The 13,191-nt window shown below is 32.4% G+C and overlaps 1 protein-coding gene across 5 annotated transcripts in view; it reads right to left on the bottom strand.

Annotated features, from left to right (window-relative positions):
• Positions 1-13,191, bottom strand: part of LOC143244594 (two pore calcium channel protein 1-like) — an 86,855-nt gene that overhangs the window by 28,561 nt on the left and 45,103 nt on the right. For all 5 annotated transcript variants that reach the window (XR_013025220.1, XM_076489562.1, XM_076489561.1 and 2 more), the window contains exons 11-13: positions 9,413-9,522; positions 3,412-3,475; positions 333-377 (exon numbers count right to left, since the gene is read on the bottom strand). Coding sequence is in view for 4 of the 5 variants with exons in the window: in XM_076489562.1 (XP_076345677.1) it covers positions 333-377; positions 3,412-3,475; positions 9,413-9,522 (219 nt within the window). In the remaining variant the exon portion in view is untranslated. The remainder of the gene's footprint in view (positions 1-332; positions 378-3,411; positions 3,476-9,412; positions 9,523-13,191) is intronic.

The following is a 13,191-nucleotide window of genomic DNA, read 5'->3' as shown; positions in this document are numbered from 1 at the left end:
TACCAATCAATTAAATATTAAGGTTTGAACAAAGTTGTTAATTTTACAAATAGATAGAATAACAACCAATTACATATTAAGATTTCTCTGATTTTATTACCTTAGTGAATAGATAAAATGTCAACTGGTTCTAAGGCTCTACAATAAAAGATTATTAACTTTATAAAGAGAAAAAACATTAACCAGTTCTTAGACTTAACGGACTTTATTAACAGAAATTTCACAAATAAATCTTAACCCTGCAGCTATATCCTCAAACTTTACAGAACAATTTGAACTATGCTATTATAAAGTGTAACTTTTTTTCATCTCAAGAAAATATCTGGACATACCTATGAAGAAGTTGAACCATTTGGAAATAACAAGTTTTTGGATTGCTAGTATCATAAGAAGTAAGAAGAAGAGAAAGAGTGAATTATTAGTAAATACATAGAAAAAATAACACTTAATAGTTAAATGTTATTTTCTAACAAAATGGCAAATATTATTACACACATAACAAATATAGATTCTAAAAATTAAACAGTGACTGTTCTGAAATCTAAACAGTTGTTTATCAAAATAAATAATTAAAATATAAAAATGTCTTTTAGATTAGTACTATATTTGATTATTTTTGTGTTTTGTCTGCTAATGTTTCATTGACAAATATCCTCAGGCTTAATTGTTACTTCATATGAACCCAATCATTACAAAAATACACATCAGGTTTTGTAAAAGAAGCTTTTACATTCCTTCAAATATTGTTTTGAATCTCTTAAATTGTTGCCTGTTAAAAAGAAACAATAAGGAGTCTAAAAAATCTCTAAACAAATACTGTTACACTGAAAAAATAATTCTTAAAATTAAACAATGATTTTTTATGGATTTGTTTTACTGGTCAACATATTCATAAATAAGGTAGAATGACTAGGTATACTATTAAAACTACACAAATGTGGTTGATAAGATATTTTACACTGAAAATGAACATGTCTGGTGACTGGAAGAGGTCACATTAAATATCCCTAGCCAACTAGCTTGAGCAAGTTGTTTGACTGATCAACTATATATGTATCCAGCTATAAGATAGTTATTTCAGGCGTGTTTATTGTTTGTTAAATTTTATGCAGAGCAACTGAAGAACTATTTGTGCAACTACTAATCATTTGAAATGACAGACTAAAGTGAAGGCAGCTAGTCAACATCACCCACTGCCAACTCTTAGGTTACTCTTGTCAAACCAAATAGTGGAATTTGGTCTTTACTCTTATGCATCCATATTCCCCCAAAGTGTGCAGCACAATATTTTTTTGGTGGAATAGGTTCCAAACTACAAAACCTGAAATCCACAATCAAGCACTCTAACCATTGAGATGTGCTTGGACCTATTTCAGATGGAAAATAAAATTCCTCATATTAAACTATTAATATTTTTGCAAGCTTTTGATTCCTTTTGTAGAATTTTTGTTAGGCTTTCTGTGGAAGAAGGCCTATCTTATAATTCATTTTCCTTTAAAGTAAGAATAAAGATATAGTTTTAATCTTTTTCCCACTGTGTAGAATGTGTGTGTGTATATATATATATATTTGTGTTATAACTAACTTTATCATGAAAAACCATTTCATTATCATTTAATGTAACTATTTCATGGCCCAACAAGGTTCACACAAAAGACTGGAAACTAAACATTTTTCTGTTAGAATGAAGTCTGAAATAAAATAATAAAAGTGAGGTTATTTAATATGACTGAGTCACTACAGCTGTATTATGAAAAACTTTGGTCCACAATGTTAAAATTTATTAGAATTTACTAAAGAAAGCATGAATTATTTGTTTACTGATACACAATTTTCATGAATAATGTAGCATATTAACATCTTATAAAACAACTTGAAACAGAAATTTAAAACACTGAAGCAACTGTGTAGCCTACTTTTTCCAGTATCTATCAAAAACTTTCATACAAAACAAAATTATATCAGTGAAGTTTATTGTTTCAGTATATGGTGAGGAAAGCAGCAAAAAAAAAGGATGCTAAAAGCTTGATCTATAATTTGTTATGGCCCTCTTTATTGTTAATACTAATTTCAGGAAACTCAACTGATCTGAAACAATCATCAATAATACATTCAAGAGACTGGGAATTGGATTATAGTACATAAAAACAAATAGTTTTTATATGTCTAGTAACTTATATTCCATTCTTTTCTTAATGTTAGTTTCTTTAACAAAAATTTGTTAAATATTTACACATACTATAATGCTTTTATTATTTTCCACCATTATTATACTACAAAGACTGTTTTACACTGTTATCTTAGTATATGAATTTAATCTGTGATAGATTTACTGTTACATATTTATTTTAATATTGATGTTTGTTTAAGTTAAATTCGTATTTAGAAATTTGCTTAATTTATACTGTTAAAGCTGTATTGTGAAATTTCTGTCTACTCACTAGTTTTTACAAAATTCTTTAGAGTAAAAATCAACAATACACATGTGAACATAAACACTAGTGTACCATCAGTACAGGTGGTTAAGCTGAAATTTCTAGAAACTATCCTCATGCCTATAAATGTAACCAGCACAAAACACTAAGAGACAGTATATATATATATTACTGGTTCACTATACTTGGTATGACATAAATCTTGAAAGCTATAATTGTGATTAATGCTTGTTAACCAAGAACTTCAAATATCTGACCAGAAATATTTAAAGATTTCATACATTAAAACAAACCATTTAAATTCAGAAAATTCACACCAGACATTAATCTTTTTTATAAAAACAATCTGTAACTTCAGTGGTAAAAATACTTGATGTGTGATCAATGTAAAACACAGAGATAGCTAGCTCCTTGTTAAGTGAATTGTACTTACATCAAATCTAAATTAGCACGCTTATCAAGGAAGTTCCAGACTGAAAAAAATACTTGATACTGTTTGCAATAAATTTTGTTGTAAATTGTATTGTTGTTTGTATATGAAAATATATTTGTAATAAAAAAGAACCTGTGTGTGTCAGTCTTGTTGGCAAATATCACAAACTGGATACATACTGACATTTATTTAACTTCTCAATTTATCATATAATTCAGGTTCAGACTAACATAAATTTTCAAAACTGACTAAACCTTGTGAGATACTGTGAATACCACCAAAATATATTGATAACAACAAGGATATTAAGCTGATAAATTCAAGGATTCTAATGTTCACAAGATTTTTCCTTTTCAGTCAGTATATTAAATTGTCTACATTGTTCACTGGGTTAATTTAAGGTTCTGTTATAAACAGGAATCTTGCTTTGATAAAAAATTACTGATAATATATAGGGGTTTCTTTTATATGCACTTCTTCAACAATCTACTACATATTAATATTATTTTCCTATCTCCAACAACTCAATGATCTAATACTTACAGGAAAAAATATCCAAAAATGGACTGTGGAATTCACTGAACCATACGTCATCTGTTTTTTGAGCCTACATGAGAAAAATAATAAAATAAAGAAACCAAATGTATGATACCATAACTTTTCTGCATGCCATGTAATACAATGATTTTTCTGTATAATGTAGTTTATGCATGATATAACAACTTTTCTGCATAATGTAACTTACTGTATGACACAACAAAGTTTTTGCATAATGTAAATTATTCTATGATACAACTTTTTTGTATAAGTTAATTCATCATACAACAATATTTCTGCACAATGTAGCTTATCGTATAATACAACTTTTCTGTATAATTCAATTTACTGTATGACACAAAAACTTTTATTCATCACAGAACTTATTATATAATACAATACTTTTTCTGTAAAATGTAAATTATTGTATGATACAAGTTTTTTCTATAATGTAGTTTACTGTAGGATAAAACATTTTTGTATAATGTAGCTTACTGTATGATACAATATTTTTTATAACGTAATTTATTGTCTGATACAACAACATCTCTGTATAATACAACTTTTCAATATAATGTAGGTTACTGTACAATACAACAATTTTTATATTGTATGATACAACACTTTTCCTGTGTAACATCACTTATGGTACGACTTTTTTTTTACAATGCAGTTTGTTGTATGATATGACAACTTTTCTGTATAATGTAGCTTACTGTATGATTCAGAAATTATTGAGTATAATGTAGATCATTGTGTGAAAGAACAATGTTTTGTATAATGTAGTTTACTGTACAATATAACAACTTTTTTATATAATGTAGCTTACTGTATTATACAACTCTTCTGTGTAATGCAGTTTATCATATAATATAAACACTTTTTGGTATACTGTAGCTTGCTTTATGATACAACAATTATTTTGTATAATGTAGGTTATGGTTCAACAACTTTTTTGTATAATACAGGTTATTGTTTGATACAACAATTTTTCTGCACAATGTATCTTACTGTATGATACAACAAATTTTCTGTATAATGTAGCTTATTGTTTGATACAGCTTTTTTGTGTAATGCAGTTTATTTTATTATACAAGTTTTCTGTATAATGTCACTTATGGTACAACTTTTCTTTATAATGCAGTTTGTTGTATGATACAAGTTTTCTGTATAATGTAGCTTATTGTATGATACAACCTTTTTGTATAATGTAGTGTAATGTATAAAACAACTTTTCTGCACAACATAACTTACTGTATTACATTTATGCATTATTTAACTTATTGTATGATACAACTTTTATGCTCAAAGTAGCTTATTTGGTGATACAACAACTTTTCTGTATAACATAGATTATTGTATAGTGAACAGTTTTTGTTTGTATGATGTAACTTATTGTATGAAGAAACAACTTTTCTGTATAATGTAACTTACTGTATAACTTTTATGCATAATTTAGATTAATGTATGATGCAACAAATTTTATGCATGAAGAAGCTTATTTTACAATACAACTTTTATGTTTAAAACAGCTTATTTTATAACACAATAGCTTCTCTGTATAATGTAAATTACAGCATAATGAACAACTTTTGTTTTGTATAATGTAGCTTACTGTATGGTATTAAAATTATTTTCTCCACATGAATAGGTGCTGCAATTTCATAAGGATAGAAGTAAAAGAAACATGTTAGGTTTTCAATATACACAAGTTTAATTATTTAAATTCTCTAATAATTCTGGAAATAGAGTATTCATGCTGGTGTAGAAAACTTGTCTAGTACTTGTTTAAATTATAAGATGTATGAACCAACAGACTAAATCAGTTAAATACGTAAAATTGGAACTTTCATAGGAGTTGGTTATTTATTTACCTTAACCGCATGAAAATAAAACTAGCACACACTTCAAGTCAAATAAATTGTATTAATAAAAGTAGAAGAGCACTTGTGCAAGGAAATGTTTAATTTCATTTCACTTAAAGTCTGATCATACTAATTTCTCACTCAACTACAACAGAAATGGAGATAAAACAACAACTATAATTAAAACTATTGTCAATAATATTTTTTACAACTAAAAACTTATTAGCTTTTAAAATCAAAAATGGAATAAAACTTACAAGTGCCATCACAAAACTAAACCATATCAACTTATGTAAAACATGCAGCATGATGATTGATAATTTTTCTATTTGTGTTATTCTGTTTTAAATTAGTTTAAAATAACTTCATTTCACATGAATTTCTATATTTCTACATTTTATACACTGTTCTTTATTGTTGTAGAAAATAATTTTACACTTTACAATGCTAAGTAAAGATGATTTAGCACCACCTAAATCAATTAAGCATAAAATCTTAAAACTGACTTAATGCTAATATTAATACATCTAAATGCATATATAAGAACTTGGAATAAAAGCATTATTAGAAATTAATGAAGGTAATTCATTAAAGTTAATATTCTTCCTAAACCAAAAATGTGTTTCCAATAATACTTATCTCTGCTGACACTTACAGCGATTACTCAACTGCCAGGATTTCAAAATTGCCCATCTAAGAACATGGCTTTTTTTTTTTTTTTCACTTGCTAGTCTTTTATATCCTACTTGACTGCCCTTGGTAATATTTAACTTGTGATACTCTCCCTCTATCCTGGTACTGTACTGTATTTAAGCACCTCATTCTGATAATTTAATTACTTTTTTGAGCTGACAGGATGCTTACATTGAAAAGGTGAAGAGGCTGGTTAGGGCATTATCCATACAGAAAGCATCTGCACAAATAAGAGTGATACCTAAGTGAAGTAACTGCACTGCATTCAGAACAGGTATACTTTTCATTCTGAGCTTAGTTCCTGTATCCAGGATGGAGCACTATATGATTAATAATTACTACAGTCCAGCTTTAACCAGACGGCTGAGGTCACTTAACTCATGATTGGAATTAATAAGTTTTGGTCCCTGTATATTTGATTGGATTCCAATTTGTAGCCAAAGAGTGATGCATTCCAAACCATCAGAATCACAGTGACAAAGTAAGCAACCCTGATGCAGACAAACTTTCTCCTCTACTTGAGTAAGCTTGAAAGGCAACACCCAAAGCTTGAAATTATGGGATAATTTATGCCTTACTCAACCAAAGGAACAGAACTCATCCAATCTGGAACAAGGAATAATCATCACTCCTCAACCAAATGGGTAAAGAGCATTCCAACTGCCCCAGAATTATTAGGAGGATTTGGAACACCATGTTCAACCAAGGATCTAGGATGGGACCATTCCACATCTAAAATTATGAGGAGATAGTGGACTACCTTCCATGAGCAGTATGTTAAACCAATATTGATGAAAAGAAGGGTCATGTACATTTCAACTGAAGAGCTGAGCATCAAATCTGAGCCAGTATTAAAGAGTAGGCTCTCACAAAGGCTGATGCTGCTCCTATGAATATTTGAGAAAAACATCCATGGATCGAGGTAGGAATGCCCAACTTCACTCTCTTCTCCAAGAGTGGAGGAACTCATTTGAACACTCTGGGAAAAATGCCTCTGTGACTGGAAACCACTAGTGGAATCTGGGGATAATACACATTGCACAGTCCAGAAGAACATGGCAATAGGTAAACCAAGTTCCCTAAATTTTTAAAAGCAAACTAACCAACCTCAGTTTATTCACTCTGATGATCAGCAGGGATGGGCAAAATCCCCTTTAGCTTCACTTATAATATTTTATGAGTGGCAGTCCAGAATAACAATTGTAATACCATCTGATGAGCTTCTAGATGGTCTTATAGAACACCTCATTTCTGTTGGAATGGATAGTATGTACAGTGAAATTGGTTAAAAGTGTAGAATTGGATTGATAAGAGCACACCTGTTGGGTCAACATTTACCACAGGGTGGGATCGAGGGAGGGGGAAGAGGTAAGAGACCCTGGAAAGTAGAGACAAGAGGAGAAGTAAACAGAATATTAACATTTCCTCATAATTTAGCATACATGGTTAAAACAGCCACAGGGAGTTGGCAAAAAACCCTCAGAAGAAGAAACTGCCAGACTGTGTAATTAATGTGAAGGAAAAGTTTTGGGAAAAGTAGACATACGAGGCCACACGATATTCTCCAGTAAGGAATTCAATTGGGCAGTTAAAGACACAGAATTATAATGAATCTGAGGAGATGCAACTTGCAGAAGTTTCCTAACATGTAAAGAAATTCTAGAATATGGACCAATTTTGGGAAACTGAATAAAGAATGAATAAAAAGTAAATCTCCAGCATCTTGGAAAAAGTTAATGTGAGCCAAATAACACTTCATGGCTCTTAAAGGACATAACAGACGATACCAGTCCAATTGGTCATTGAGGTGAGAAACAGCTGGCAAATAAAATGGTGAGAAGAATTTATCCCTTTCTCTGGCTGCCAGTTTTAGGGAGAAAGGACCTATCAGGGTATAGCAGGACATAAGTGAAATGATAAAAGTCCTGTGCACATGTATTTCAAACAACTCCACCCTACAACATCCATATGTCAGCAGCAACAAAAACAATACACTTTAAGGGAAAAGTGACAACAGTAGACGAGACTAAAGGCTTGAATGGATATCAAAGCATGTAATACCACCTTCATATCTCAGGTGGGTAATGGAAAAGACCATTTGGAAGAAAGGATCCTAAACAATTTGAAATTAAGGTGCAGAATAACAGACTTCATTTGGATTCCACCTTTAGCAGCATTGTATCAGCAAAATATCTTAAGCCATACATATTAGTTTTTGTTTACTTTTAATCATTCACCTCTTTATACATAATACATTAAGGTCTACAAAGGAATAATACTAAAAACTCTGAATATGATGAAACTTAAGAGTTTATATAACACATCAGTACACTGAAAACAGCATGTCCTCAGATAATGTAATTCTGGTAATAGAATTTACATCTTCACTAAAATACTCTATAACTATGAATGATTTATTGCATACATGATGAAAGTACAGAAACTATACAGATACGTTATAATCAGTGTGCCACCAAGAAGTTGACTCCTGATTCCTCAGTAGTTATGGACAAAATCAGGCTGAGAGACAGGCAACATTTGTCCTTACTGCTACAGCTCAGTCTTGATCATGATGTACAGAAGATAAGAAAAAGGCACTAAATAATAAGAAAAGCATGGATGAACCTTCAAAGTGTATCCAGCTGAATATTAGCAAGTATGAGGACACATCTACTGAAGATTTCATCACAAAGAACACACTAAACTTCTTCAGGTGCCTTGAAATTCCATTCAGATGTCTGAATTATGACCAAGTCATGTGAGTTCAGAGAGAACTACAAGAAGGTACTATAAACATTTCAACACTTAATGTGGTAAATGACAATGATGATATGGGTTTGGCCATTACTGAGGAGTATAATGTCACCAAAATAAAGGAGGAAGAGTAGAAATGATTCTTCCTTCATGTTCTGCAGGATCATAGAATACACTTTACTAACATCAAAGAAAATATAATAACAATACAAAAGTGATTAATTAAAACAAAAATCATATAATTATACTATTGTAGATGTAATAAAATAATTATATGCTTTTAATAAATTTTTCGTAACATATAACAAATATGTCTTTCTATCACATAGTGCATAAGGTATTGGACTATGGCAGTCTAGAACTTCAACCTCACTGAGCAACTTTTAAATATGACTCAAATTGGACAAAGTCTGACATTTAATATTTCTTTGTACACTGAAAGAAAATTACGTGGTAGGAGCTTAAGAATTTTTACCTGCAACTAATGACTACCCTAATTCACAAACTAATTAAAAATTAATTTTTTGGTCAAACCTCTATATAATTTTGTAAGTTCTGACTAAGTTTAATGAAATACGGTTAAATTTTTCCACTATGAGAAGAAAACAAATAAAGGACATGAATAACACACCTCCAGTTCAGAAAGAGTTAACACCTTACAGCATAAATATCTGTGTAAATAATATTACATTTACCTTCCAACTGAGAGCTCCAACTTCATAAATGTGATAAAATTCATCCAGTGTTAGATATTTGGTTTTGCTTGTATCAAGTGTTTTGAACATTAAGTAGACATCTCTTTTACCTAGAGGAACAGAGAGAATAATGTTATTTTTAGTGGACTACAATCATCACTAGATGCCCCATATTGTACATGGGTGGTAAGAAGACAAATTCTAGTACTGATACCAGTCAATTCATCTATAATCATAACAGAATTTGTAATTATAATTTAATTTAATTATAACACTTGTTACAGTTCTAACAACATATTCATTTTCAATCTTTTGTTGGTCCTCAATATTTACCTACAATAACTCTGTCACTTAATAAACACCAACTTTGTATGTAAGCCTACATCACCTTTAACTGATACAAATAAGACTGGATGTTTTGAGAGTAATATTAAAGTATGCAAAAATGAAAAGTTAATATTTTCCTTAACTGAAAATATTCTTCCAACAGATACTCACCTTTGAACAAAATTTAGCTACCTTTCTTGTGCATTTGCCAGAGAATTGCATGCCACTAGTCTTGGGGTAACTCTTACCTAATTTCACATGAATTGTGCTATGGCATGATGAATTCATCATGTGACAAAAATTATCCAAAAAGAGGGCAACACCCTTTCATACACCATAATTCTCCCTATGCATTTGCACCCATGGACAAGGCAAGGAAAAGAGGTATATTGTAAGTGGAGAGGATAGGTGGCAAATGTGTGAATAAGGAAAATGTTATCTTCTGAGATGATACCTCACCTATTCACACTGTTCAGCTAGAATCCTATACTAAATTGTTGGAAAGGTTAGTGTAAATTTGATCTAGATGGGCATTCTTCAGAAAACATCCATAGGAAGCCCATGGGATGTGAATGTCAATGGTAGGGGCTACAAAAGGCACACCCATGGCAGACTGAATTTCTTCTAATCCAAGGTATACTCCTCACCTGTAAAAGAAAATGGCAAAGAAGCAACATGTGCTTGGAAGAACAGACAGAATGTAAAAATGACTGTCTGAGTACTTGCACATAAGCAGATGTATAGCCAATATGTGTAGTGTGGTTGGGACATGTTCAAACTATATCTTGTGTGCTCACCATAACTCTTCTGCTAGACTCTGTGGGACGGACTCCAGCTGTGGAAGGAGGGCAAATGAATTATGTAACATGGATTTATGTGCTCACCTCAATTCTAACATCAAACTATGGGATAGATATAACTGTGGGAGAATGACATGCTACTTATGTAATATAGATTCTTGCTCAGCACTGGTACCCATGTAATATCTGCATACCTCAATTCTGCTGAAAAACTCTGGCTGCAGAAGAAGGGCAAAAAAAAGTGGCATGAGTGATATATATTAGACGAGGCCTGCACTACATCAGCAATGTCATCACTGTTCCACTTTACCCCATATTGGTATTCCTTTGTATCGACTCAGCAGTTGAATCCAACCAGTAAGGAATCTCCACAGTCTATCAACCTAGTGGCTTGGAACTGGTAAGTGGCAAGCATTTCCCATATTCCACTCAATGAAAGGGAGAGAGAAGAATAATTTGTGTAGTGGAGACTGAAAGAAAATGCTTGGATTCCTATCAGTCCTTCAGTCTGGTAAAGTCTTTTACTGGAGACAATAAAATGGGAAATTGGAAAACTTTACTTTTAAAAGCTGGAAAGCACAAGTCAGAAAAGTGAGCAGAACACTTCCTTGGTGCTGGCTTCTTCCATGACAGTCCATGGATTGGTTGGTTGATTAGTTGATATTGTGTTTTATGGCACAAAGCAGCTAGGCTATCTCTGCCAAATGTCCAGTAAGAAGTTAAAATAAAATTAGGAAATTTATAAAAGGAAATTAAGTTAAAATTAAACAAAGTTAAAAAAAGCATTAAAACCTATGTTTACATCTAGTCTACAGCATTAAGAGAAAAACTACGGTAACACAAGTTGTAGAGAACTTTCTGTAGCATAACTGTAATCATCGTAACTCACCAGGAAGACTAACAGGTAAGTACAAAAACCACTGTCAGTCACTTCAAGTTGGCCTTTCCAGTCCTGGTTCTGAGTTATTTGATGTTATGGCCATTTTCAAGAAGTAATAAAAATTTTAAAAGACTTATAGCAAAATTTTAATAATAACTCATCAGGATGACTAACAGGTAGTTCAAATAGCAGCATTAATCACCTGAAGTTGGCCTTTCCAGCCCTGGTTTTGAGTTATCTGACTTTACAGCCATTTTCTAATTTCAAATCGAACTAGATGTACTTTGATTCTTAAAAGGGAATCACATTAAAAAAGGTCTGGTGTATAAATTAAAAAAAACCAACTTAAATAGCATTAAACAGATTAATAGCCTTTAAAAAACTAAAAACATTTCTAAGGTGGACAGTGTCACCATCACCAATAATACTCTATAACATAATGGACAAACCTTGGGACAGAATATGGTGAAAATGGCACCGTTGTTGAGAGTCATAACGATGGCAAGAATGTAAAATGTGGTTTACTGTGACCTGAGTATTACACAGACTACACAATGGTGCATCACTTACAGATAAAAGAAAATGATGAGCTGAAAATGCGTAGTCTAGTTAGAACAACTTCCTTTTTCCGATCCTTACAGAAGCAAGACAGCCAAAGTCCAATACAAGGTTTTATTGGGAAAAGCTTGTTGTCATGTTGCTCATTCCAAGTTGACTGCCAATTGGCATAGAGCGAAGCCTTGAATACAGAACCATAGTCCATATATGGAACAGGCATAGAAGTGATAGTGCCAGAGCAGATAGAATTTTGCTGCGGAGTTGGCGAGCTCGTTCCCACAAATACCAACATGGCCCGGTATCCAGAAAAACTGGATAGAACTAGATGTTAAAGATGACTGGGCCAGTCAGTTTGGAATATTGGTGAGAACTAACATGAAGCAATTCCAGGGCCAGCAGAGAGCTAAGCGAGTCCATATAAACAGTGCAGTTTGAATACTGCTTAGCTTCTGGGTGATCCAGGGCAAGAGAAATGGCATACAGTTCAGCAGTGAACATAGAAGCTGTAGAGGGAATTCTGTGCACAACCACTGAACCACAACAAACCATGGCTGAGTCCACACAGTCACCTGATTTTGAACCATCTGTATAAATAGTAATGGAAGGATAGTTTGAAAGATGTCCAGCAAATAACAGACAGTATTTCCAAACAGGAGTGTCTGCTTTCCTGAGATGACTTAAAGATAGGTCACATTTGGGGACTGTAAGAAGCCATGGTGGGATGGGCTGACCAGTGGATACAGCAGTGTTATCCAAGGACAGATGCAATTCATCCAACTGCACCTGGATACGAAGGCCAAAAGGAGCAATGGCAGATCTTCTGTTCTGAAAAGGTATGGCCCACTGAGGAAGGAAAACACAATCCCAGGTGGGATGCTTTAGTAAGGAATAAAGTTTTGAAGAATATAGTAAAGACAGTTGCAAACAGCGAAGGTTCATGAGATTCTATGTACAAGCTCTGAACTGGAAAAGTGCGGAAAGCCCCAGTGCAGAGACGAAGTCCTTGATGATGAATGGGATCCAGTATTTTTAAGATTGCGGGCCTGGCAGAGCCATAGACCAGTGATCCATAGTCAATTTTTGATCGAATGAGAGCACAATATATCTTTTGCAAATAACATTGATCCACTTCCCAAGTGGTGGAAGAGAGAACAAGGAGGATATTCAGTGATGTCGAGAAAACCCACTTATATAAAAAAATATATATGTTCAGT

Source organism: Tachypleus tridentatus, chromosome 2 (assembly GCF_004210375.1).
Source record: "Tachypleus tridentatus isolate NWPU-2018 chromosome 2, ASM421037v1, whole genome shotgun sequence".
Lineage (NCBI taxonomy): Eukaryota > Metazoa > Arthropoda > Merostomata > Xiphosura > Limulidae > Tachypleus > Tachypleus tridentatus.
This window is presented reverse-complemented; position numbering and strand designations above follow the sequence as displayed.